This window comes from Simochromis diagramma, unplaced genomic scaffold (assembly GCF_900408965.1).
Source record: "Simochromis diagramma unplaced genomic scaffold, fSimDia1.1 OVJJ01000361.1, whole genome shotgun sequence".
Classification (NCBI taxonomy): Eukaryota; Metazoa; Chordata; class Actinopteri; order Cichliformes; family Cichlidae; genus Simochromis; species Simochromis diagramma.
The window spans coordinates 5,026,845-5,054,535 of record NW_024386860.1 but is presented as its reverse complement, the minus strand read 5'-3'; the positions used below and the strand labels follow the sequence as shown (position 1 = coordinate 5,054,535).

The 27,691-nt window shown below is 43.2% G+C and overlaps 2 protein-coding genes across 6 annotated transcripts; both read right to left on the bottom strand.

Moving 5' to 3' along the window:
- Positions 1-508: 508 nt before the first annotated feature.
- si:dkeyp-69b9.3 (myocardin) lies at positions 509-14,614 on the bottom strand. Of its 2 annotated transcripts, none has more exons than XM_040029948.1 (16): positions 14,253-14,614; positions 13,134-13,304; positions 10,975-11,028; positions 8,811-8,866; positions 8,382-8,448; positions 7,496-7,621; positions 7,208-7,398; positions 6,888-7,028; positions 4,998-5,163; positions 4,725-4,890; positions 4,484-4,625; positions 3,729-4,340; positions 3,534-3,632; positions 3,237-3,374; positions 3,095-3,149; positions 509-3,005 (listed from the first exon to the last, which is right to left on the bottom strand). In XM_040029948.1, the coding sequence occupies exons 2-16, from the start codon at positions 13,186-13,188 to the stop codon at positions 2,587-2,589; spliced, it is 2,487 nt and encodes an 828-aa protein (XP_039885882.1). In that variant the 5' UTR covers positions 13,189-13,304; positions 14,253-14,614; the 3' UTR covers positions 509-2,586. The 2 variants fall into 2 exon arrangements, with proteins under 2 accessions (XP_039885882.1, XP_039885883.1); XM_040029949.1 differs by having other exon boundaries at positions 3,549-3,632.
- Positions 14,615-20,673: 6,059 nt separating this feature from the next.
- On the bottom strand, positions 20,674-27,616 carry LOC120732384 (transcription factor Sp1). Of its 4 annotated transcripts, none has more exons than XM_040029942.1 (3): positions 27,430-27,616; positions 24,021-26,447; positions 20,674-21,770 (listed from the first exon to the last, which is right to left on the bottom strand). In XM_040029942.1, exons 2-3 carry the CDS (start codon positions 26,421-26,423, stop codon positions 21,408-21,410), a joined length of 2,766 nt encoding a protein of 921 aa, XP_039885876.1. In that variant the 5' UTR covers positions 26,424-26,447; positions 27,430-27,616; the 3' UTR covers positions 20,674-21,407. The 4 variants fall into 4 exon arrangements, with proteins under 4 accessions (XP_039885876.1, XP_039885874.1, XP_039885877.1 ...); XM_040029940.1 differs by lacking the exon at positions 27,430-27,616 and adding an exon at positions 26,543-27,347; XM_040029943.1 differs by lacking the exon at positions 27,430-27,616 and adding an exon at positions 27,175-27,347.
- Positions 27,617-27,691: the final 75 nt, after the last annotated feature.

Below are 27,691 nucleotides of genomic sequence, written 5' to 3'. Positions count from 1 at the left end.
GACGTAATTTGGGACAGTGATCAGTAGTTCTTTCTTCATCCATTTGTTAATTCTCTCAGTGTGCTACATCACTTAACTTCCTGTCCAGGGATGAAAGAAAGAGGAGGCACATAGTAAATCTATTAAGACTTTAATTTTTGTAATGCTTTTAAATACATTGTGGAGATAAACATTTGCACAAATAAGTTACAAATATACGTACAAGCAAAAACATTTTGTTTTGTCTCACATTTTCAGAATAAGGTATTTATAGCAGCAACTAAACCACAGTTACCTGAAACACTCCAGTGCTTTCAGTCAACGTTTTTAACTCAGTTTAAAACAGAATTATTAAACTTTGGCTTAATTAAATTAGTCAACAGTCTCTGGGGTGTTTCAGGAAAGTCTGCACCAACGATCGGAAGTAAATAAGAAACAGGGAAAAGACTGTTGTCAGCCCTAAAGCGGAGGAAGTCACAGGAGGTAGCATCTTACTCTCCTGCCAATCTATTTTTTTGTTTCTTTTTTCTTTTTTTTTCTTTGCAGCAGGCAATGCTTATTGATCGCTATGATTATCATAGCCATCCATCCACATTTAGCTGCATTTTCATAGTCTCTTTGCTGAAAGCTGTACAAGAACTGCTTCAGCATAAAGCTGTTGCACTGAGCTGAAGGTTTGCCAATGCACAGATTATCTTATCCCAATAACTCACTGTGGCTGGCTTTATCACTACAATAAGAGGAAGACAAGTCACAACAACACATTGCCTACATAGAAACAACAAGACAAGAACGTACAGTAGTATGAAGTTAGACTTCGAGTTTCTGTGCCCTCTACATGAATCAAATTGCACTCACTGCTTCACTTTCATTGAAGGGAACAAATGCGTTTTTTAGATATAATGATAACATAAAAGAAGAACTCTGCGTTATTTATCAAATAATCGAAATGCTCTAGACAGGAATTAGACAATCAGAGCTCTCCAAAGTGATTGATGGGACATGCAGCCAATTAAGGGCCTAGAATAAATTTATGTAGATGGGATCGTGTATCTGAATTACATTCATCTGGTACAGCAGAGGTTAATGGCAGATAACCTCTGTCAGATTTTTTTTTTTTCATTAATATCATTATGGTAAGTGGGGTTGAGAATGGACGTAACTCACTGAAAGTGTATTATGCAAACAAATAATGTACCCACTACTGCACGACCAGTAAATCGTGTAGAAGTTTGAGCCAAGATTACTGTCACCCGTAAGAAAATGTGCGTATTGGCTCCGACTGACAGGCTCACCTGGTCGCGTGATATGTTTCATCCCTAAAACACAGTATTTTGTGCTAACGCTACAATACATTTCCTCTTAATATTAATGGTCCATTTGTATATTGAAATATGCACCAAACATTTAATATTCTTAGCAATAAATTGGAGGAATTCATTTGCAGTAAGTGAACAGGTGTGGCCTTGGTGTTGGGTTATAAATTGTGCTAAATCTGGCTTTTGCTAGTAGCAGGATAATCACCGAGGAGCAGGCCAGACACTGTTGGGGGTTAATCAGGGAACAAAATGACCACCTGTTTTTGCAAAGTGATGAGGAAAGTCTCACTCGGCTGATTGGTGCATTTGTACGGGGACTATTTTTGGGGTGGCTTCCTGATTGCTCTCCTGGAGGATGGCGGCTTAAACAAGGTAATGTGGTTGTTCTGATGATTACACAGGATAACTACACTGGAGTTACTGCCCGCTGGCAGAGGGACCACAATTAAATGTCTGCTTTAGGAAGTGGACACTTACTGTAAATCCGCGGCCTCTCTTCTGTGTTCTTCACGTGTATCCTCTCACAGATCAGTCATGCCACACACAAGCAGGCACACTTAATCGCAAACAAACAAATAACTACAAGTGCTTTGGCTCGGATGCTGATAAATACACCTGGAAGCATTGTATGTGGACACATACAGCCAAGAGCAGCCATGTGTGCACTCGCACAGTCAGTCATATGGAAAGCGCACATATACACACACACACAGATCACACTTTCACACAAGCATGTACACACACTTCCTGTGTGTGGCTTCTGCCAGCTTTCTCCCTCTGCATGCCGACTGTGTGTCTGGCATCGGGGTTAAGGTCTGGAGCCACACACAAGCTGTGCGCTCTGCCTGGCTTTTACACACTCTGAATGGGCTTTATGAATGGCTAGGACTCAATGACTGAGTCAACACCAGGGGCCATACTCAACCCAATCCGACAACGGGTTTTGGAGATAAGTCAGAAATGACATTCTCCCAGCACAGCCAGGAAGCATGTTTAAATTAATATGCCACCAGGTTTTCTTTTGTTTTGCACTGCAAACATTGTGCTGTGGAGTGTGTCAATCCACAGATGTGTGGCTTGTTTGCCATTTCTGGCTGAGCCCAAGTGCTTTTAAACAACACTACGAGTGTGCATAGGGTGAAAGTGTGCACATGTGTTTGTGTTCTCATTGTCCCGTCAAAGCTGCTGGATCCGATCGCTGCAATGAATCCAGCTCTCGACATTGCGTGGAGCTGGTGACTTTTACAGCTGAACTGACAAATAACGAGCGATCACCCCTCGCAAGTCCTCACCACTGCTCTATCATCAGGTCCAGCACTCGATTGACATTTAGATCTGAATCCAGGCTCAAGTCTGGCTCGACAAAGGGGGCTGCTGGGGGGGTCAGAGGACGGAGGCCGGACGACAGTGTTTCAAGCCAGTCAGCAGCGTCGAACGGTGTTGGAGCCCGTCGTTTCCGGGACCTCCTGGTGGATGGCAATGGGGAGGTACAGATGGGCGGTGGAGGAGGAAGTGGGACTACCTGGCTCGGGTTTATTACAGCAGGGGATGGAGGAAGCTCCAACAAGAGAGAGGAGCAAAGAGGTGAAAGCAGGGAGTTGTCGTCCTTGTGGTGCTGCTGGGAAGCCTGGGACTGATCATTTTGAAGAGGAGAAGGAGAACGGGCTGAGTGGGCAGGAGATTTATGGTCAGACACATTGACGGAGTCTGAAAGAGAGCCAGTACAAGGAATTAGATGATGAAAGCAATCCGAGTGTTAGTCAAAAGGAATTCTTTATTAATTGTGTGAGACTGACCGACAGAAGCAATAGGCTCATCTAGAATGTCATCAATGGACTGCCGAGGGTCCATCTGTTAGCCAAAGAAAAGGAGAAATACTTCATTTTACAGAACAAAAGATACTCCTTGTGATCTCCTGTTCATCCAAAGACTCCTGACCTGTGCTTTCTGGATAGCCTCCTGTAGCTCTTCCTCCAAGCTGCGAACAGAGGGTAAGGTCTGAATAGGACTTGCTGTAATCTGCACTGGCAGTTCAAAGTCATTGCCAATTGCATCACAGGGCTGGCAGCAAAACACCTGATTAGAAAGAAGAGATAAATTGTTTGACAGGTGGCGTATGCGCATGTTTGCATGTTTGAGAAATGCTCCTAGATGGAAGGCTGTTTAGTGTGCCACTGTGCAGAATAATTTATACCCATTTATCCAGGACATGTGTGCTCTGTTTTGTATGTTTACCCGTGTAAACAACACCTCTGCGTGTGCATCTGTTTCTTGCTTCCCTCTAGAGCATCCCAGGTCCTGTTGCAGGAACGGATGGAGGGATCCTCCACAAGACTAGTGGAAAAAGATTTTTATAAAGCAGTCACATCAAATGATCATTTCTCGTATCAACATCTGTCACACCAGAAATCTGAGTCTGTCTGTCCTCACCTCATTGCCGGAACATGTGGAGCGGTCTCTTGGCCTGCTCCTCATTCTCTCCCTCATCTCCAGCTCCACACTCAGCTCCTGCTGCTGTTGCTGCTGCTGCTGCTGCTGCTGCTCCTTCTCAGTTCTCCAGGGAGTCCCACACTGTAGGGGTGAGGAGGATGACATGGGAAGACTGGGACTTGGAGTTCCCGAGGCAGTGCTGGCAGGAGCTAAGAAGACCGTGTTGGTGAGACTGCACGGTTCCCCCGCCAAACTGACTGATGCAGCATTTGTGAAACCGTTTGGGACAGTGTTTAGAATTCCATTTGGAACTCTATTTGGAGCGCTGCTGAGAATCCCATTAGGAATTGCCCTATCCTGGATGTAAAGCTGCTGGTTCGGGCTGCTGCTGGGCGAGTCTAGCCCAGAGCTGGAGCTGGAGCCAGGGCTCTGGCTGGATGGCAATGAGGGGCAGGGGGTGAGTGGCGCCGGGCTGGTACCCAGCTGACAGAGGGGAGCCGGGGTGAGGCAAGCACTGGGAAGCTGGAAAGGACGAAGTCGCTGCAATAGGGCAGGCTTTGTGCCGGAGACAGGAAGGCCGCGCTTACGCAGCTGCTGCCGTAACTCTGACACCTGAGGAAGAAGGATGGAGGCTATTATTGGACTATTGGAAAGATACTAGTGTAGGTACTTGGTTTCCTTTAATTGTGGATCATTTCTCAAACATTTTAAGCCATTTTAGCGTCTCTGTTCTCTGATAAACATGGTTTTCTTACTGTTAAATCAACCAGATTAGCAGGGAGAAGCTCAGGCTTTGATGGAGGGTTTGTGTCCGTAGGGGTGTGGTTGGTTGTAGCAGGAACAGGTTGGGGATTCTGTGGTATGGCTCCCGAAGACTTCAGATCACCAGATTCCCCACTAAAAGAACGACAGGAGCATGAACTCAAGTAAAGATCAGCTGAGTAGGATCATAATAAAATACCCAACACCGTGTCACCCATTAATCTGTTTGTGTACCTGGGTACAACAGTGATCTGTTCTTGTGGTTGTTGCTGCTGCTGCTGCTGCTGCTGGTTCTGGAGGATTTGAAGCTGAAGGAAGACCTGCTGCTGTTTCAGAAGATCAGAATAGGCTGGGTCTAAAGACTGGGTAGGGTTAGGGCTCTTCTGTTTGGCTCCCACCCCTGAAAATACGTAAATATTCTGGCTAAACTCAATCACTTTATCACCTGAGCAAACCTTGATCTGACGAATGAGTGTTGCTGTTTAAGTAAACCAATTATATTGGTACCTCCTGTCCCAGCCCCTCCTCTCTGGTCTGGAGGAATGTACTGATGATATTTAAGTTTCCTCATTTTGGGCTTGGTGTCCCGCGGTTTCCGTGGGCGGGGGAGATGGGTGAAGTTAAGGGAGTGAGGCAGAGTTGAGGTGCAGGGGTTGTTGGGAGGCCGAGCTGTCTATAAAGACACATTTAGAAAACTTGTGAGTTATTTCAAGAACACTTTAAACCATATAAGAGTAAAAAAAAAAAAAAAACCCAAATGAGTCATTTGACATATGACATCATTAGCTGCACGCTACAATCCAATCCAACTTTATTTATATAGCACTTTTAAAAACAACAAAGTTAACCAAAGTGCTTTCCAATAATAAAACAGAGATAGCAGTTAAGAAAAGCTACATGAAATGCATAAATGCCTCACAAATCCCCCAGATGACAGCATGCGCAGGCTCCGACATATAACCAAGCTGCTCGTGTGTGAATGCGTTAACCTCTGGGGCAAACACTGAGGTCCCCCAGAAGTGCAAATTGACATTAATGAATGCAGAGCAGTTTACAGCAGAGCATTGTTTCACAGGAGTGACCATCCTGTTAGGTGAAAGACCTCTACATTTGTCTTTTATCTCTCACGTTGTACACCTGCTGTGAGTACAACTACAGCAAGCACATACACACAGGCGTAAGACGTAAACACTGTTTCCTGGATGAAAATTTTCCATACACAGAAAATAATCAACTCACCAAATAGCACCCACGTAGGATTTTTGTTAGCTCTATGTAGCAAAATGCTCATTTTTACACTTATCTTTTCAGAGCATGCAGAAGGTAAGTGTTTTTTACACTTATGTATCATTGTTAGAAATTTTGAAAGTGGACTATAAGTAAAAACTAAAGAACACAAAAGAGAAACAATATAACCAGAGAGTATTACATGAAAAGTAGCAACATTAGCGACATGATCCAGGTTATTCAATTATGAAATTGGTCTGAGATCAAAGTCCATGATTTAGACTTTTAGGGTCAAAGCGTAGAGAAGGGTTAATGTTTTAACAATGATGCAGTTTATGTCTCCCCCTCTCTGTGGATGTTTTATTACATCCATTCCCACATACAGTAAAGATCTGTGGTATATATGACAGCTAGAAGTGTACCAGGAAGGGTGAAAGTTTACAAGATGCTCGTGAGACCAGCTGTTATATGTGAGGCGTAGCCAGAGGCGGGTGAATTAAAAGTGCTGAGATTTGCATTTGGAGTGACAAAGATGGATAGGATTTTAAAAAGTGAGTACATCAGAGGGACAGCTTAGTTTGGATGGTTCAAGGACAAAGCAAGAGAGGTGAGATTAAGTTGGTCTGGACACTTTCAGAGGGGAGATACTGGGTACACCGTCGGAGGAATATTGGGAAAGCTGGAGGAGCTGGGTGAGTAGGAGAAAGGCGGAGGCAGAGAGGTTTATGGATGAGAGAGGACACGCAGGTGGTTGGCGTGACAGAAGGAGATGCAGACAAAGATGCAGAAGATTGGAAGAAATGGAAACAGATGATCTGCTGTGAATGAGAGCAACCGAAAACAGAACATAGAAGAAAAAAGGAAAGCGTCCATGACAGCTGCTCAGCATGTGTCCTTTATGGAGTACAAACTGTTGGAGATGCATGAATTGCATAAGGTTTAGAGTATTTTTTAAATGAGCTTTTTTCTCATGCTATGTCATGCATTTTGTTTTGTGGCTTGTGATAATTTAAGAATTTAAGACAGCAACTCGGAAGTTCAGAAATGTGACTTTTCCACAAACCGTCCTTTTTCAGCGCCAAGATGTGCACGACTTTTCTTCTTTTGTTTTCATGTAGCTTAAAGCAGCGGGGCTTGTATGTGGAGGAGCATGCATTAACCCCAGCTTACCTTTGGCAGCAGGGGTGTGGTCTGAGAGGTCAGATACATCCCAGTCGGCCTCCCAGTCGTTGCCATGGAGTTTGAGTCACTCAGCTTTACGCTCATAGGTTGTCTGATGCCCTCGGTTCCCGGGAGCACTGCCAAACCAGACTGAAGGCAGAGTATCAGATTATTAGAGCTGACATATGAAGCTATTTATAAACTCAACAGCTACTGAATATATGCTTTAATATGTTTGTCCGTGGTTATAACTGAGAGCTCATATTAGACATTTTTTCCAAAATATGTGTGTTTTTATTAAAACTATATACTTAGTGTCATTCCCTCACCTGAGCATGACAGGGACTGTGGTTAAGGGTCGGGACCAGAGCCGAGCAGTCGCTCAGTAATTGGTCACCTGAGAGCCTCGGCAATGAAGAAAAAGCTGGTGATTGGTGAGTGCTGTGCTGCTCCGTGGGTGAGGATGAGGAGGAGATGTCATCTTCGAAGACATCAGCAGTCAGAGGGAAGGAGGCAGGACCTGAGGAAATGAAAAGCAAATGGAAGTAAGGTCAAAAGACAAGGCTGGGGGGGGGGGGGAAGTGTGTGGTGGTTCATGCAGATGCGCGTTGACTCACCGTTCTCCGGAGGCGGCGTGCGTTCGAGCTGCTGCTCCACAGGTCCAGGCGGGCGCTGGATCCTCTCAGTGAGGTCCTGCGCCTGGCGAGCTTTCTTCTGCCTGTGGGCCCCACACGCAGTCCGCTCTACGGGTGGGAGAAAGTGGGAGGGATGGTGCAGATAAATGAGGAGAATGGGACAGATGGGAGATCAGTGGAAAGAGGCAAGATAGGAGAAAGAGAAGCAACAGGATTTCAGAACATATGCAACGTGAGCGTGCGCAACAGCTTTGCCACAGGCGATCAGTCCCGATTCAAAGCAGCAGAGGCATCAAAAACAAGTAAACATGCCTGCCCATGGGGAAATGTATTCCCTTGGAAATGAAGGCAACACACACACGCACGCAATCACACATTTTTAAAATGTCACAGAAGGACTATTAAGGAAATTATACATTTTGAAAAGCCAGATGCTATAATCATAGTGTTTTAAAATTAAAAGGCAGGTTAGAGGAGAAGGAGGTGAGTGGCATGATGAGAGAGGGAGATCTCAGTAATAGCCGAAAATTATGACTCTGATTCCTGGATTGACAGGTTTATCACGTGCTGTCAATCCCTGATATGTCCTGCCGGCTGCATGTGGAGCAGCGTTAAAGTGTGCTACAAGGTCACATTTCAGTCTCGCTGACAGCTGATGAAACACAAAGCCCTTTGTGAGATTTACACACTTCACATCTTTGCACTACTACTACTACTGTACGACGGGGAGCGGAGAACAGCACAGATATGATATAACGCAGACCGAGAGAAATGGACAGGAGGGGAAGTGTGTTACAGTGAGCTACGCTGGGAGCATACAGAGCAAAGCAAGGAGGAGACAGCAACGTTACTGTGGGCATGGTATCACCTTGTGCAGTTTCAGCATTCAGACCACCAGGAGGCAACTTCTGAGTGGCACCGTCATCAGTTAGACGCTGCATCAGGAAACAGTGGGTCAAACCAACGGCCAAGGCCCAGAGGAAAGTTGAATAAAACTTTATTGTCAGTGCAGCCTAATGACATATTATTACACCAGGATTATTGCAAGGTGTTGGGAGACTTTCTATTGAAACTAGTGCAAATTAGTTTTCTTTAGTTGAGAAGAGACTTAATCATGAATTATATTTCTTATGAACTCACAGCAGTAACCTGACATTTGGACTCTTACTAATATAATCACCAACCAAGATTCATAAAGATATTTAGAGGGTTCAAATGTGTTGGGTGCTTCAAAATCAGTTTGGTGTGAAGTGGGAGAAATTAATTTTTTATAAAAAAGAGACAGTATTCAACTCACCAGAGCTTCACTCTGGTCTTTCTCAGCTTTTTGAGGCGGACACGTGGATTTCAGCCCTGTTCCAATCAGACAGACATGCGGTTAAAGATGAAATGTGGAAAAGCAGAGTTTAAAAAAAAAAAAGATAATTTGTTTTTCTTAATCCAAACTCTCATATTAGACTATTTCAGAGAACAGCAGCCTAGAAGAATAGAAACTCAGGTGATGGGGTGCATCAACAAAGCAGCGTCAGCTTTCAAATGATCCTTCCAAGTTACAGCATGAAGCATCTCAGACACTCTTTTGTGTTGGCAGGCATCAAAAACGGAGTAACCTGCAGCCAGGAGGGAAGTGAAGCAAGGTGCCTGCCTGTCGGATGGGGATTGTTTTTGTCTGCTTTTTAATACATTTCTGCACTCGGCACTTTGAATTCTGTGCATGACACAATTTATTTATGCTCACATCTTCAGATAATGGTTGTTGATTGTTCCAGCTTTATATATTTATCCTCATGTCTTAAGTGTGTGAACTTTTCCCCTTTTAATAAAGTGCATATCTACTGACAGCAATAGACTTTTTAAAGTAAAAATAAAAATGTGCTTTTACATATCGTTAGCTTCATAGCATAAGTGCCTAAGTCATTTTTTGGTCAAATTGAGATTTTTGCCTAACTTTACTCCCCTACCACTGCCTAGTTAGTTTTTTCTTGTTTTCCGAAAACACAAAAAAATGACTTAGGCACTTATGCTATGAAGCTAACGATATGGAGTAATATCTACATTCACCAGCCACTTTTTAGGTACACATACTCAGCTGCATGCTAATGCAAATATTTAATGATCTAATGGCATGGCAGCAACTAAATGCGTATGAGCTTCCTTTGTAAGTTCAAACTGACCATCAGAATGAGGAAGTCTGTGATGAGCTGGTGTGAGTCTTTCAGAAACTGCTGATCTGCTGGGATTTTACTGCACAACCATCTCTATAGTTTACAGATACTGGTCTGAAAAGCAGAAACTATCCTGTGAGTGGCAGTTCTCTGGGTCTCAATTTCTGCTGCCACATTCAGATGATAGGATCAGAATTTGGCATAAACAACATGAAAGTATGGATCCAACCTGACTCGTATCAGTGGTTCAGACTGCTGGTGGTCGTGTAATGGTGTGGAGGATATTTTCTTGGCCCACTTTTGAGCTAAATAGCAACAGAGCATTGTTTAAATCCCACAGACTACCTGAGTATTGTTGCTGACCATTTCAACCCAGTACTAGCAAGGTGTATTTAGTAAAGTAGCTAGTATATTTTATTTTTATTTTGTTTATGGTATAAAAAATACTGTTTTTTTCTTATTTTATCCATTTTTTGGGTAATGCTGGGATTATTCATCTAGATAAAATACAACAATATTAAAAGTAAGGTAGCAAAAAACTACCCTTTCAATATATTGTAATTTAAAAGGTCTGAGTGGGAACTAAATGCTCACACGTCCTTTTAACTGTGTTTTCAGGCTTTAGAAAACCAAACCCATTCATCTGATTAATTGCTTATCTTATTGCTTATAAGGGGAGGGCTCGAGCCTAGCCTAACCATAATGAGGTGAAAGGCAGGTTACAGCCAGGTCAGGTCACCAGTTTGTCTAAAGGCTAAGAAATACCTAAAATATATATATATATATATGCGTGTGTTGATTTATTTATTTTGTTTTGTTGTTGTTTTTTAGACAAATCAGGCGAGTAGTATAAAGAGCAGTGGAAAATCTGTGAAACCAAGATCCGGTAAAACAAACGGTTAAACTGAGGACTTTAACCTAAGAGGGTGGGTTTCATATCCTATGTGAAGTCAATGTTTACTTGTTTACTTATTTACTTATTCACGTTTCTAGATTTCTGATTACTGCAGATCAAACCTAGAGCCTTATTGAGTTTTGTAGATTCATGTACAAAAAAGGTTTTTTTAATATATAAATAAATAAATTCAGCATTAATCCAACCATTTTGCTGTTACAAAAAACAAAAAGGTCAGTATAGTAAAATCTAAAAAGAAAAAAATTTAAAAAACTGGGCAAATCAATGAGCAATCGCCTTCCACTGAAAAGAAGTGACTTGAAGATCATTAATATGAAATGCACCCTGCAGTCATAGTGTACATGGATCAATCACAATGTTAATGATACACGTAGACTAACCTGAGTCTGCATTGATTTCACTCAGCCTTCGGTTCTGAATCCTCAGCTGCAGGACTGAAAGACAAGATTGAGCTGTGTTACCAAGAAAATGATTAAGTATTACACTGATGGAACAGTACATTAGTTTCATTTCATTGAAGGCAAAATTACATATCTGGAATAAGAAATCAGACTGACGTATAGGAAGCTCGGAGTTAAGCAATGCTAGACAGCACGCTCACTGTTAAATGATACGGCCTTCAAACTCATGTTACCCCATGACTTTGCAGTGCTTGTAGATTATATATCTCCTTGAATGCTGGCAGGCACATATTAACATACACACAAACAGGTGAAGCAAGGAAGGGCTGTGCCCGTGACACAAAGTCCCCACCCCCCACCTCGCATGATACATTTCAGCAAGCATTGAGACCTGAGAGACCTGACAAGGGGAGGGTAGGAGAGGACTGCTCGAGGGGGGGGTGGAGGGCAATAACTATTTATCTCTCAGTATGTCTATTTCTGTTGGTCCCATCCCCCCCTTCAGCTGTCCCGTTCTCTCCACAAGCCTCTCATGCATGCCCTCCCCCTCACATCACTCTCATTTGTGCTGCTAACTATACTCTTCCTGCTCTCTCCTGCCTTTCTAACTCTAAAGTTTAAAAGTTTTCAAGATCTGTATTTAAAGCAGCCTTACGTATCAGTCCCCTGGGTTTAAAACAGGATAGGGAAGCAGTGTTAAGGTAGTTTAACTGTTCCTGAAGGCCCAAATAAATATAATATAATACATTTTCCCTTTTTGCACCAAAAAGTCAGCAATTGTCTTAAAATCTTTAAAAATTTCTGCAGGGACGCTCCAGATGAAAAGCCGACAGCTTTAAAGCTGTGAAAAACAAAGACAAAGAGTTATCAGATGCTTTGTTTCAAGTGGCTACAAGCTATAAATAATCGCTGTTATTCTATTCAGTTGGATGTCAACATCTAATACGTGCACGTCCAAGTTCGAATTAAGTGCAATCATAATGCTAGCTGACAAAGGGATCAACAAGTTGGATATAGTGGTAGATAAAATATATTCCTCCAGCTCAGCTATGTGTATATACGCTTTCTAACAGAGCAGCTGCTTATAGAATCACGTTTTCCAGCAGGTGTTTGCACACCTAGGGGACTGTCTGTGTCATTTTCTCGCCGTTCTATTTTGCCAGCCGTTTACGACAGCTGCGTGGGAACTCAGCAGCAGCCGCTGCAACTTGTTGGGGAAACTAGCATCGTGTAGCTTGGGAAGGGTTGCCTAATGCTGTTTGTCACAGACTGCTGGCTGCCTCCTGAACGGTTCACTGTTAGGTTATTATCACACCTATCACTGACAATGATATTTACATTTTGGTAGGAATGCATGAAGACATCATTCTCCTTTAAACTCGGGCCATTTGTGCCTATTTTATGTTTGGATTTCTGCTTTTGTGCAAACCCTTAATGGCTGATTTGATGTGGACGAGAGTCAGACGAAAGGTTTTGTGCACCTCTTCCTACTTTAGCAATATTAGAACCAACATCTGAGGATAATTGTGGGGTCGTTTGCTTTTGCTGCTTTACAGCAGTCATTCAGATCTGATCAAACCACACTCACCATCGTGGTGAAGCAGCTTAGCTGAGCTTTTCACTGTTACATTTTTAACATAATAATAATTATAATAATAATTGTAACTCGGGGGGGGGGGGGGGGGTGAGGTCTGATTGTTTGTCATTTGGACATGAATTATTAATAAGACATAGATTTGAAATCTGGTTTTCAGAACCTTCAAATAATGAGGACTTTTCTGGTAAAGACCCACAGTCAGTTTTTTTTCCATAAGCACAACAAACCAGCCCGTTTCCTGATTGAAGTGTCAGACAGTAACATTCAGAGATCTTTATCCTCGGGGTCAGCGGATTTACTTCTGTTCAAGACATCTCCATATGTCTGTCTGTAGGGAGCGATCACTAAATCCATTCGCTATGATCAATAACCTTCACTGGATTGATCACATGATCAACAGTGTGACTGACTAGCCAATAATCTTCGCAGACATTTCAACTCAAAATATTGATGATCATGCATGTGCGCCTGAGATGAAAAGCCATTGTTGTGGGAAAACGAGTCCTTCTCTCCTTTAATTGGCATGAGCTCAAATCCTCACCTGAGCGGAACTTGTTCCGGATGAGAAGCGACCTCTCGGAGGCCAGCAGTGTCATGGTGGAGGGGGAGGGGAGACGATGGGGGCACGAGAGAGGAAGTGGAGCAGAGAGAAAGAGGAAATTCCTGGCGTCACCCTACCAGGAGGAATGGACTCCTCTCCTTCTGTCTCTCACTGTTGGGAATGCAGAAGAGCGGAGGAGAGAGGCAGACAGATGCTTGTTAATCCACTGATAGACACAAACCAATATTGATAGAGGCACACAAAGCATAGCGAAGATACATTGAGGAGGAAATAGAGACGAAAAGCTTCTCAGACCTACAGGCAGACTGAACTTTATGGTTAGCCGCTCTGGCAACAGCAGGCCTCCCTATAGACAGCCTGTCATAATCACACAGAGAGTCACAAGGCCCACCCACAGAGACAGAACTAACGACACAGAGAATTAAACAGATGGGAGGCTTTTAGAGAGAGACAGGGCAAGGAGCCAGACAAAGAAGACTAGGAGAAAAAGTCGAGTTCACGTGAGTGAGGGAGACAGAAACCCCAGCAGATACTTGGACGTCAGGGCTGGAGGACACTGATTGCGACGGACAAACACGAACTCGCAACACCTACAGCATGGCGCCAGGGGACGGCAGACCAAAAATGTGCCTTCCACTAAAAAGAAGATGAGCTGACTCTGAAATAGAGAGAGAGCTGGGAATCTACATGAGCTGCATTAGTGCACATACACACACAACCTATTAACAATATTGATTTGAACTGGCCAGCCACAAAACACCCAAAGGAAGCCTGTTTGAAGGGACTCTACAAACACACACACAAACAAAACCACACACACACACACACACACACACTCTGGAATAGCTGAGGTTATGCATACTAAATCACCGCAGAGCTCTTCCTATTCCCAATCCGATAAATGCACACACTTCACTTATTTACAGCCTAAAGAGTCCAAAAGAAGGCCTCTCGTTCATTAATGCAATCAAATAACAAGCAATTGATTGAGATTTCACGTCTGGCACAGGCATTGTTTCACAGCAGGGTGCTGAGTCACAAGAAGGACCTAAAAAACACAGAGAGAATAAAAGCAAGAGAATGAAAGAGAATACTTACAGGAAAAGAGAGAATTGAGTCCCTCGGGGGAAATTGGAGTGGATTTAAGATTAAATTGAGAGAGGTGCGAGATGGAGGAAGAGAGGGAAAGAGAGAACTTCGTAGTGCGTTTAATGACGATTTCTTTCTTTCATGTTCTTTTCATATCCTTAGTTTTTGGGGGGGTTTTTCCTGAAGGTGAAACGCAAGGAGGGAAAGGATCTGCGGTTCCTTCGTCCTCCTTCCGATAGAAGTTCACCGTCTCTACCTCTGCCTCGCTCTCTCTGCCCCTCTCCCCCCCCTGTCTGCCCCAAAGCATCCTGGATCATCAGTGCCAACTGTGAGCGACTGTCAAACTTCACCCCTCCCCTGCAGTGACCTCACCCCCACCAACCCCCCCACCCCTCTCTTTTTGCTTGGAGCAATTTACCCCCTTGACATCTGCAGACTGAAAGAGTGAGGAACAGATTACAGGACAATAAGTACTTCTGTGTTTGTTGCACTTGACTTTAACATAGAAGAGGATAGAGCAGTCGATTTAATGTTAGGAGCTGGACTGTCGCATGATGTGATGATAGAAAAGTGTAAGCAGGATTTCTTTAAGAAAGGGGGGACAGTTTGTTATAAAGCAGCTAGAAGAAGAGTGTTTTGGACTCTCTTCAAGTCGTGTACTGAAGCACGGCTGCAGGCTCATATGCTCCTGTCAAGACACCTTTAGGTCACCCCCCCCTTAAAGTGATTTACTGTTCTGTGTATGTGCAAGTGTGCAAGTGTGTGAGTGTGTGTGTATGAGACACCACACAGAGAGTCACAGGTCAGTAAGTTAGTGACCGTCAGCATACACTATACAGTGTGGTTCCAGCAAAACCAGTCAAGTTTCACCTCAAAAACAAGCAGTGTTTGCCAGTGCGTGCATGATGTCTACACATGTATACATACGTGTGTGTGTATGCATGTATATGTGTGGCTAATGCTGCAGAGGGGAGGGGGGAAAGTGGGGGAAGTGAGGTTGAAGCAGAGACACCTGTTCAGTCCTTTTGACAGACAGACGGGTGTGTGCTGGTTCAGCAGGTCATGGAGAGGAAGGGAGGCAGAGAGGGGAGGTAGAGAGGCAGAGGCAGAGGCGACGGGTAAAAGTTGGTGAGGAAAGGAGGCCGACACACATGACGGAAGTCTTACTGGTGAGGACAGGAAGTGTGGTGACAGGGAGACAGTGGGTTAAAGCTCTTTTTATCTGATAAGGAGAGAAAGACACCAGCACGGAGATCCACTAATCAGAGAACACGGAGCAGAGATAGCACTGCATGGGCCAATTACGGTTGCCATGGAACAAAATGGAACAACTAATGGAAGACAAAATGAATGGGAACCTTAATTTAATAGATGGTTATAGACAGAGCGCTCTTTCAGGTGCCATTTGCACAGTACGTCTGTGTTTGTCATCATTATAAAATCTCACCTTTGGCAGCTTTTCCTCTCATGCCTTGCAAAAAGCATTTTACACACTGCTCCGACACACACATACACATATATATAAACACTGACAGCATGCCATGTTATTGTAGGAAAGGTGATGTAATTGCTTTTTCCTCTGGTTCCCCCCCATCACAGCTTCACCCTCTGCTCTGCAGCAGGGACTCCCTCTCTGATTAACACCTGTTACCCTCCTTCTCTGTCACACACACACATATGCACAGACAGACTCCACAGTGTTAATCCTACACTGTGTCTGGTGAGCGAATTAGCTTGCACGCTGTTAACCCTTCCCTCTTGATATCATATGTCTCTGTGCTATTCTGGGCTTACCCATCTTTTTTATGTGGCTAATGAGCTAAAAACTCACTTTGTCTATCATTTGGCTTGTAAAATTCATTCACTGATTTCATACTTTAGTCGTAACCGCCTCCTCAGTCTGTTATATTTGCAGAGCTTGAGTGATGCAGCTCTCAAGAGAGTCGCTGTCTTCTGCCTTTCACCCTGGTGTAAGTATCTCTCCACCATTTGAGAGGCTTGACATAGAGAACGAGCCAGACGTGCAGCACATCCTAAGTGTAAGTGTGCCCCCGCGTGGCTGAACTGTGCAATGACAGTCATATACATTGGACTAAAAAGAAAAAAAGCTTTCATGGTTTGTTTAGCTCTACATCATTTTGGCTCTCGGTGACAATAATGGGCTGTCTGTGATGCAACAGAGCAGATATACAACAAACATATCAAAGTGCCAAATGTATCAAAGGGAATAAAAAGCTGAGACACACACGCCGAGCTCACTTCATTACATCTGCTGCCTCTCCCTGGTCGTTCATCATTGGATCTATTCTAGTCCGTCTCTCCACTCCTCCTCTACCTTTATCACTTCAATCACTTGGCGATGTGCCTTGTGCCACTCAGAAGGCCTGCTGCCCGTTCCACTTCACGCAGCACAAACACAGCCACACACACACAAGGAAATTTCAAACACGGACTCTACAGATTCCTGTCCTCCGTCTGTCTATCATCCATCTGTCTGTCAGTCACTGCACTTTGAAGCTCGGTGCAATCTGGATAGTTAGCAGCCAGCACACACAGAGAAGCGCGATACTGTACAGTGCACACACATCTCCAGCTGGACTGCTGAGCTCACACATTCAACTGGTTGAATATTCATCATCTCCATCGCGCACTGAGGACCTTGTAAGCTCAGCAACGCAACAGCCCAGTGGTGTCAATTAAAGGGCTCGAATCTGTTTTGTGTTGTTCTTTCTCGTTCTGATAGGAGGCCACCGATTTAAGTGAACGCTCGAAGTGACCTTCACAGTAGGTAAGCAGTACTTCAATTGGCTTCTTCAACAAAAAAGTGAGGAGCTGTTAGGTGACAGGGGGGGGTTATATTTATTAGAATTTGATCTAAACAACACAAAGATATGAATAAAGCGTTGTAGCCTTGTAGTTCAGAGTGCTGCTGCTGGTGGTGCAATAGTGTGGAGGATATTTTCTATTTAAACACCTGAGTATTGTTCCTGACCATGTCCAGATATTCAGATGGCCTCTACAGTCACCGGATCTCAGTCCAATAGAGCACATTTGAGATGTGATGGAAAGCAGCTGTGTGATGCTGTCATGTCAACATGGAGCAAAATATCTGAGGAATGTTTCCAGCACCTTGTTGAATCCATGTCATGAAGACATTTCGAGAGGCAAACGGGAATATCAAGGTGTGCCTAATGAAATGACTAATAAATGAACACATGAAAAATTTTACCAGCATTAAAAAAGTTTTTTAATTTTGGTTTCCAAGGACAATCATTATTTGATTATTGAGAAATGTATGTAAGTAAAAATTTTCAACTTGAGTACTTCATTAATCAAGATTTGATGTGTGATTTAAGTGTTCCCTTAATTTTTTTGACAGGTTCGTATTTTTCCAGTCTGTCTGTCTGCCTGTAATCATTCTTCCTGTCCATACTGGCACTGAAGTCATTGCTTCTCGATATTAGGCCAGCAGAAGAGATGGAGTACAAAGCACGGTCCTCTTTTGTGCAAAACTGACCTCTAAAACTCTAAAATATGAGGCTTCCTCAGCATGAATTTGTACAAATCCAGCTGATGTTTGCTCTAGTTAAAAGGTTTTAACACTTTAGCTTCCATAGGCAGTGTGTCCTTGTTGGCCTTTGGCAGAAAAGTAGTAATACAAAGAGGGAATTTGGTTCCTGAAGATACTGTAAGCCACCTCTTTCATTAAAATTCAGATTTCTGAGTCGTATTAAATTCAGCCTAACGTCAGAGCTCTTACAGCGAGCTCTGATTGTGGATTTTGTTCCCCATCTCTACACTGAAGTGCCATTAAGAGGGATCCTCTCACAGGCATGAACAAGGAGAGCAATTACAGTTACTTACAGTCCTAACCCACAATGCGAATGGGGTTTGTTAGCATTGTTTTAAGACAAACTTGAAAATTGTAAACTGAAGCTGCACTGATAGCAGTGCAATTCCTGCCGAAAATATGGTAATACAGTGGTATTATTTTTTTCAAAGCTATTATTACCATATTTAGTTTTTACACATCCCTAAAGTCTCCTTGTAATTAAAAAAATTCAAAGAGGTAAAGCTAAAATATCTGCTTTTTAATGCTCGGCTATCTGCGAGCACAGGGCATTTCACAGGAGTAAATTAACCACTCTTAATAAACTCCTCAGTTAACCTTTGATCCTCACACTTTGCACACCTTTCTCCTTCCACTGACCCTCTGTGAAAGTGAATTTCCTAAACTAAAACACAATGGTGCTCAGCACAAGCCTTTCAGGAGGCTAACGCTGCTCAAACAGCACAATGGCCGGCGTAGAAATGAAGAATGGGACGCCCATGACGACCCAGTCAGGTCATTTGAGCGATACAGTATTTAATAACTTATCTCCAGCTTACCTCTCTTAGGCTCCATGGCTTAAATGGAGCAGAAAATTGAGAGAGTGCAAAAAACAGAGGCCCGGCTTCCAAACTCAATTACTCCCTGGAGGCTGTCCAAGTGGTCAGCCTGCACACCCAAGCAGATCCACGAATCTTAATGTTTTTTTTTTCCTTAATCATAGGAAATCATGGAAATCTCCTCTGTGGCGATTAAGCTGGCAAAAATGGATCAAATTAACTAAGAAGAATAACTTCATGCTGTGTAAAGACTTGAAAGGTGAGGCTGTGTTGTGCAATCCACAATGTGATAAATGGTCTGGTTCTTATATGGTGCTTTTCTACTCTACCTGAGCACTCAAAGCATTTTATACACCATGCCTCATTCATCCATTCATACAAGCACTTTTTTCTATGCTTAAGAGCTTTCTGTCTAACACTCATACCCCAGTGGATGCATCGGAGAGCGACTTGGATTTAGCATGCAGACTGAAGCAGCCAAGGATCGAACTATCAACCTTCATACCACCAGCTTTACCTCTTGAGCAATAATAACTCCCTACAAAGCAAGGTGGAAGGAGATAGAGAACAGTAAAACTTTAGGACCTCTAGTACGAGCTATGCTAGCAGAAAGGAAACTAAAAAGTGAACAATTTTTTTTTTAAAAACCACTAGAATAAAGTTGGCCTTTAGATTTTACCAGAAAGTAATCAAAAATGTGACTAAGGGAGAGAAATAAACATAATGACTCAGATTTTACCCCCCAAAAGATGCCAGATTTAAAGTATGGACTAGTAAAGACCTAACAGCCTACTGTTGCTTTATACACAGAGAAACTTTGCAGAAAAAGAAAAAAAAATGGTTTGGAGAGGTTAAATTAAATCATAAGGAGGGGCTGAGAAAAAAGCAGAAACCGATATATTGAATGTCTTCCTATCAACAAACAAACAAGAAAGCAGATATAAAATAATATCGAGGCTTTGCAATTCTTAGAAGTAAGCATCCAAAGTAATACAGACGAATGGAAAAGTGAAGTGGAAATAGTTGTATCTGCAGAAGAATGGGAAACTATTGGGGAATTATGCTTTTCATATCCCTGGAGGCCATTTGAGTGGAAGAACATTCTAAGATTTTTTTATTAGCGCTGCCCCGAGAAAGCACCAAGGTGTAGGAAGGAATTGTTGGAGGATATGTGGCTCATCAGTGGGTAATCATTGCCATTTATTCTGGGAGTGTTCAAAACTCAGGCTATTTTAGGGTGAAATCCATTTGATGCTCTGACAGTGAATTTAAGCGCCTCGGCACAAAGATCCAAACTAAAGAAGGCAAATACTGAATGAGAGTACTACCTGTAGGAGGGTAAAAGCCGTTCTTCTCTGACAAAAAAGTGATCAGACACGAACTGAGGATTAGTTCAAACTTAATGGGAATATTCTCCTTTTCCCTAAAAGCGCAGCAGGATAAGTTCATGGAACTGTGATCAAAATGGATTGTATTTATCACCCGACTTCAACCAGACTTTAACTGGAAGCGACAGTTTTATTATCACTGTGATGAAAACTGTGACGCTTGAAACTTGTATCTAAATCGCAACAAGCACAGAGAGAGGATGGGGTTATGTCTTTCTGCTATAATGTATTATAATTAGTAAAATATTAGAGAAATTAATACAATGTAGAGTTTTTTTGTTTCGTTTTTGGCAAAAGTCTGCATGTAACGCTCAATTGTAATAGTTTATATATTAAAATTGTGTTAGCAGATTATAATTTAATGGGTGTATTTTGGTTTTGTGTTGTAGCTTCACACATAAAAAGGAATTTTTTTTGTTGTTGCTTTTTTTTGTTTTTGAAAAACGGGGCAGCTGGAGCTCAGCAAGCAGAACTATGCTGTTCATTAACTGGAAGGTCAGTGGTTTGATCTCCAGCTCCTCCAGCCTGCAGGTCACAGTGTCCTTACACAGAAACACACTCTATACAGAAGCTCAAAACAGTGGGAGCGATATGTAAATACAGTCTGTTTGTACTATTTAAAGTGGAGGAAAAGAAAGAGCAGAAACCGAGAGTTAGCTTTGTGAAAATTTAATACCAATAAATTAACAATATTCAAAATTTAAACAAAAACAAAATTGAATATAGAGTTTATATTAGAATAACTCAAAAAACATTTGGTCAAACTCTTACAGGATGTGGATTAAATACAGAAGATCAACAGCGGCAACGAAATTAAAAGTAAGCGTTTTCATACACAATGTAAAAAAAATAACTTTGAGTTCAAAGAAAACGAGTGCAAATTCCTCACAGTGTGTCTGACGGTAGGAAAGATTATATCTTTCATATGAGATAGTGCAGAAGTGCAGCTCTTACAAGTAGTACTCTTTATATACACGACTAGAGCAGAGGATTGTTTAGTTCATAAGCTATCTTTCTTTTTCGAGCACTTTAGGGTTTCATCGTGGATTGCATGGGAACGCAACTTCATGAGGACTTGTTAGCGTTTTAATTAATGTTATGAATTCCCACACACACACACACACACACACAGACACAAAGAAAACATGACTTCAAGAATGAGTTTTCCCTTAATTCAAAGTCACATCTGACTTTGAAGGCTGTGTTTTGGCCCTTAAAATGGAATGGGAATAATATACATTCATATAAATAAATTAACATTAAAAACAATAAATATGAAAGTGCTCCCTTCTTTGATTCTTAGTCAATAAAAAGAAAAGATCAGAGTCTAACTGTAGTTAGATATCATCAACAGCACTTCTCCCCTAAGTCCCTTTACTTTAAAGTGTTACGTTTCCACCTCAGACTCTGAGTTATCCAAATTAGACACAGTGGAGCTGTACCATTCAGCACTCTCCTCTTCCTCCTGGACTCCTGACACACCACCGCCTCCTCCGTCTCCTCGGCTGCCTCCTCTGTCTCTTCTCTCGTTAAGCATTTCCATGGCTACTTGGTGGTAGGGGTGCTTGCGTTTGGTGTGCCGCCGGAGGGTGTTGCGCTCGGCAAAGCGCGTGTGGCAAAGCTGGCATTGGTAGGGCTTCTCTCCGGTGTGCACCCTTTGATGGCGCTGGAGCTCACCTGCCTCCCTGAAGCGCTTGGCACAGATGGGGCACACAAAGTTCCTCTGGCCTGTGTGGATGTGCTTGTGTCTCTGTTTAAAACGAGAGACGAACATCCAAATGATTACTCAAAGGCATATAAACAACATTTTAAGTGACATTTATATGCAAGTAAAAGGGCTTGTGGGAGGTGGTGAACCAAAAATGAACTATCATAGCCCAAGAATCTTTTCCTCTGGTCTGTAATGTTGTTTATTTTTATTTTTGATTTTGCTGTATTCTGGAGCTATCCTCTGTAGAGATGTCTGCTTTCTTTTTACCAATAACGAACTAAAGGGCCTTGTGGTTCTCAAACCATCAAACTGAAAAAAAAATACATGAGAAATTTCATGTAAAACTATTTTCTTTCTGCTGTCTACATCTGCCAACCAAAAGAAGCAAACAGCTGACTAAAATTATAGCTCAGCTGGTGGGGGGTGAAGCCATTAATGTTTACAGTCTGTCATGCTGACACGAGCAGGAATTATAACAGTTCCTTCATGAAAATGCTCATAACAAGCATTTTGGAATAATCAGCCCATAATTTTGAAAAAGAGGCATGACTGCTGAGGTTTTTATACATCTTTGGTGCTTTGAGCCCCACAAGGCAAAGTCTATTTACTGTAGTTCCATTATATTCAGTGGACTACAACTCGGTAAGTCACACCAAAATGATCTAGATAAATAAAAAGCACTACAGGTCCAGAGGAAAGTATGTGTATTTGATTTAGAGGTGAGCTGTTCCTTCGGTGTTTGCTCTCATCTTCGTAGAGCTTCATTGGCTCTTTTAGCTCACTGTGTGAGTTTTTAGTATATCTGATAATGTCTGCCTCAGCAGGAGCTGGTATTTGGAGCAGAAATCTCGAAATATCAACTCCATAGCTACTGCTTAACTTCTACATAAGTGTGTAGATGGGCAGCAGCTTGACTAAGTTTGATATTTCACCTAGAAAGAGAGTAAGATGTCAGGTGTTTGATGACAGAGGAGCTAAAACAACTGCTTGGACAATAAAACTGACTGGCAGCTATTTTGAGACTTAACTATAGCTTATAATTATTTTTTAAGTGAGAATGTCAAATATTTTGTTTGCAGATTTTACTGATGTTACCATAAAGAGCTGGACAGTGGGCTTGTAGCTTTTGTGCATGTGTGTGAGAGAGATGCATTCAGGTCGACACGCCATACAAGTTGGTGGCGGCAATGTCCCAGTGGGGCATCTCACATCTGGAGTGTGTGCATACTGTGGGTAGGCTGCAGACCTACAATAAGCCCCACTGTGGGCCCCCCTTGGCTTAGTGTGGGCAGCCCACAGTAATGAAGGTGCTGGGGACTAAACATAATGAAAGGAGTGCATTCTGCTTTCAAAAGTGTGCTGCCACTCACACATCACCCCTACTCTTGCTTCCCTTCACGGAAAATCAAATGAATTCTAAACGTTTATCAGTAACATATAACGCCCTGCGTGGCTGCGCTCCTGCAGCAGAACTACTGAGACCTTTTAACAGCAGTTGGCCTCTCAGATCACATGATCAGGGTTTCTTACCTGTTCCGTACACTTATGTTAAATCCGGAGAAGATCAAGCTTTTAAGGTTGTTGGAACGCCCTTCATCAGCCAATCAGGAGAAGTCATTATTATAGTTAGTTTCCCCTTAATTATCGTCCCATTATTTTTGGCCATAGTTCACATTTGATGTGTTTATGTAAGAATGAGTGTGTTTGACTGTGTGTCCATATGCTGGAACATGTATACTTGGTTTTATTCAAACTATGAAGCACTTTGGAACTGTGTGTTTTAAAAGGTTCTATACAAATAAAGCAGTTGTTGTTACAGAGAACAGAACAAAAGCAGCCAACATCCCCCCAAAAAGCTTTGAATGTCCTTAAAGAAGCCTGAAAAACTTTGAAGAATAAAGGTAGTGATACCAAATAATAATTTTTTGTTTTTCCTTATATGCTGCATGTTTGCACATGTTTCAGTAAATCTCTGTACCCATTTTCCTAGCATAACATAAAGAAATGACGAGTGGCTCCAGAGTTTTGTGGTGTACTGTATTGATATTATTAAACTGACTAGCTTTCATCTGTGGTTTAGTACCAAGCAGGTCAATGCATCAATGTCAGGTTTGTTTCCAGGAGTGTGGCTGGTGCTTTTCGAATAAATCAGCTAATTGTTCATGAACAATATTTGCACATTTACACACATATTAAACTTTGTTTTTGCTGCTCCCAAGTGGCCAACATATTCATTTGTTATTACTTGTCTTTAGGATGAAATGATGGTTATGATTAGCTTGTTCTGACCTGCAGATGGCTGGAGCGTTTGAAGGCTTTGCCGCATTGCTGGCAAACATGAGGCTTCTTCTGCGAATGGGTGATGGCATGGCGCTCAAGGTCGGAGAGGTAAAAGAAGACCCTCGGGCACAGCTGGCAGTACAGCACCCTTCGGGAGCCCGCGGTGTTGGGTGACGGCTCTGGAGAGAGTGGATCTAGCGGGTCAAGTTTACCAGGGGGTAGGATAGGTCCAATAGAAGGGGAGGTAGGAGCAGCCGTGTTAGAGAAATAAAGGTGGTCATCCAGAGGCAAATGTTCAGAGTGAAGGTCTGATTTGGAGTCAGGTGATTGGGCGTCTAATTCTGAGGCGGGCTGAGATAAAGAGTCATAGGTCAAACTAGCAGACGGCGGTCTCGGAGACGATGCTGTAAAATTTGATGGCTTGTTGTTTTCATTGGAGACCTCTTGAGCAGATATGGCTTCATTTCCAGGGTTTGATTCAGAGTAAGTGATCTGAGTTTGAATAAGAGGAACTGAGCTGTGGTCATCCTGCAGGGCAATAGTGGATGAAGGGACAGTGAGAGACGTGAGAACGGAGCCAGAATTTATGTTATTCATGCCAGACAGGATGACAGGGGGGTTATTGGGGCTGAGTCTGATGACAGGGTGAGACAGTGTAGGAAGAGGCGATCCCAATGTGCTAACCTGACCAGAGGACAGAGGAAGGGAGACCGGAGCTGTGGCCGTAATCTGGGACAGCTGGCCGGTCGAGGAGTCGAGGACAGCAATAGGGGTGGAGGTAGCGGTGGACTCACCAGAGGAAGAAGGTACAGAGGAAAGGAGAAGAAACATGGGAGTGGAAGCACCATGTGAAGTCTGAGTAACTGAAAGGGGAAGAGAGAGACCGAGTGAAGCCGAGGACAGGTGAGAAGAGGAGGACAGGAGGAGAACAGGAGCATTGCCTGCAGGATTTGCGACAAGTTGAATGGGTTGGGTGGGGACTGATATCCCAGAGGAAGGGGACAAAACAGAGCTGGCATCCTGAACAGCTTTGACGCTCGGCTCTGCAGCCACTGAAGGGTTCGAGTTTGTAATCAAACTTGTGAAGACTTCTGGAGCTTTATCCTGATCATCACCTAGTGATGAAGAATCACTGATAGGGGGTGGCGAGGGGTAAAAATCACCAGAAGGTGCATTTAGTGCATTATCTGTACTTTGGCTGGGACCTGCTAACGGTGCCAAAAGCGACGACTCCTTTCCTTCTGCTTCTTCTGAATTAGCATGATCAGACTGAGAATCCTCCACCCTGGAAGCATTGACTTGTGGCACTTTGAGTCCATCCGGATTGAGCGTATACGGAATTCCCTGGTCATCGATGAGAAGAAGGTTTTCAGTGTCACAGTCTATCGAAGAGAGAGAGGTCAAAACAGAGGTAGAAAAGAAAGAGGGAGACAGAAGAGCATCTTCAAGAGTATCTGTGCCGCCTCCCTCATCGTCCTCTTCTACTATGTCTCTGTCTCCTTCTCCCTCATATTCATCCACCTCCATGATCAGAGAGCTCTCACAGCCCGAGTCATCCAAGAAACGCCCGTATCTCCTCTCTCGGCTCTCCCTTTTCTTGGGCAAACTCAGGTCCAGAGGTTCTGTCTGCTCCTCCGTTTCAACCTCATTGAATGTTTTGCAACACTTCAAGTCCATTTCTCGCAAAATTAGAGGAACATTTTTCTGAATTTCCTTCTCTGTAGTTTCCTCTTTAATCCTCGGCTGACTTAAAAACTTAACTGTATTAGCAGTAAAAGGAGTTTCCGACCCATCAATGTGGACAATTTTAACATCCAAAACGTCTCTGTCTTTACACAATTTATCCCGTTTCTCTGCTTCTGTCTCAGGAAATGTTTCGGCTTCTTCTTCAGTCTTCTGGTAAGTAACTTCCATGATTTCTCCTTCATTTTTAACAGCTGGCACACAGATTTCACGTTTCTTCTGTGATTCAGCAGAGACCAACACGGGTCCCTGAAATTCTGAGAGAGCAAAGTCTTTGGTCAGGCTGATAGCAGAGTTTGTGATTGGCCTCTTGCACCGTGGAGGGACAACAATTTTGATTCTTATTGGCTGGCTGTGCAAAACAGGCACTCCAGACTTTACTGTAATTGGCTGTCTGAGCCCACCAATCTTAGTTGTTTCCTGAGAGGCTGGCTCATAAGTCCCGCCCACCTCTGGCTTTTTCCCATTGATTGATAGAGCATCTTGCCTGATGGTCACTGCTGCCGTGACAGGGCATGGCTGGAGGTTACCTGGTACAGTACTGCATGCAGTTTCGTCCTTTGGGTCCAATAAAGTCTCTGTCACTGGCCCTGATCCCTCTCCACACTGGCTGCCATTTTGGACATCCAGGCTGCCACTGGTCAGGACTGAAGCCAACTGAGAATCCATTTTGGGGCATACCTAGTTATATTTCTTTTAAATAAAAGTAAAATAATAGATTAGACACTAAAATAATGACAATTCTAATAAAGAAAATGTGCATTTTAATTATAGCCTTTTGCTTATACCAGGAGAGGAAGATTATTAAATAAATATCCTTAGTTGGCTGGATGGGAGAAGAAGAAGAAAAAAGTCTGGGGATTATTGGGGTCAACTTTAGTGCGAAATGCCCAAACCCACTAGTGCTGTGATATTATAAGCAGCGTGCAGACTATTCACCCTAAATCCTCGGGCCGAAACGATGAACGACTCGTATGACCCTCTTCCTCAACAGCAAACGTGCTGTCACTTTACATGATCCCAAATCTTAGCTCACAATTCCTAACGACGGATCACCGATAATGAAAAAAAAAAACGCACCGGAGTACAGAAGGGTCCGAATGATGCGAGTGAAATTTCATTTCCTGCCTTACACTTCTTCCGTCCACATTCATCATACATGATGAAACCTTCCATTATAAAATTCGCATCAGAACATTATTCATACCCGGTTAAGCTCGCAAGAACCAGCCTGTTCTACCCCCTTTCTGCTTATAAACCGAGAAGAACTATCCGCGGAGGACGCCATTACGCACAGTCCTAGGTCCGAAATGCCAACGTTATTATTATTCCGCGTGTGCGCCCTGACGGCTCTCGGACCTGGGACAACGCCGTCGCAAACGCGCGCGTCGGAGTAGAAAAACCCCCCATGTATATTTACACACAGTCGTGGCGTGGAGCGGATCCTTCCCCTTGCACCGGAGCTTCCTCGGACCCACAGCCAGCCATTTTAGAGCCGAGGGTCCGAGATACCGCGAGCGCAGCTTTAGGACAAACTTTCCCGGTGAGCTGTCATTTATTCCAGCCGTGCTGTCAGAGCCGGCGTAACACGCACCGGACACGCTTTCGATACATTTAAAAACTGGATTTTAAACTATACTCCACCCATACTCTCGCTGCATAGGGACTGGCTTACCCAAGCTGTGGATATTTCCGGAGGACCAAATATGACTGTGCAGTGTAAAGGGTGATGCTGCGAATGCTGTGGGAGGGAGGGGTCAAGGGGAGTTGCTATGGTGTCGCAGCCTACCGGGTCCGACCAGTAGCCATGTTCAGCCTATGAGTACTGTTGAACCTGCAGCCTGCAAAGAAAGGCTCTCTGTGCTCCCAAGAATCAAAGAGAAGGGGGCAAAGCAGGAGAGGTAAAGTGGAATCACACAGGAGGGTTTTATTTGCCA

What these genes read in the sequence shown, in the direction of transcription:
- si:dkeyp-69b9.3 (XM_040029948.1), bottom strand. Translation starts at nt 13,188, where the DNA reads ATGACACTGCTGGCCTCCGAGAGGTCGCTTCTCATCCGGAACAAGTTC. An exon ending in TGAAATCAATGCAGACTCAG is followed by an intron (nt 8,867 to 10,974) that starts GTTAGTCTACGT and finishes TGATTGGAACAG; the next exon opens with GGCTGAAATCCACGTGTCCG. An exon ending in CTAATCTGGTTGATTTAACA is followed by an intron (nt 4,341 to 4,483) that starts GTAAGAAAACCA and finishes CTTCTTCCTCAG; the next exon opens with GTGTCAGAGTTACGGCAGCA.
- LOC120732384 (XM_040029942.1), bottom strand. Translation starts at nt 26,423, where the DNA reads ATGGATTCTCAGTTGGCTTCAGTCCTGACCAGTGGCAGCCTGGATGTC. An exon ending in AACGCTCCAGCCATCTGCAG is followed by an intron (nt 21,771 to 24,020) that starts GTCAGAACAAGC and finishes CGTTTTAAACAG; the next exon opens with AGACACAAGCACATCCACAC.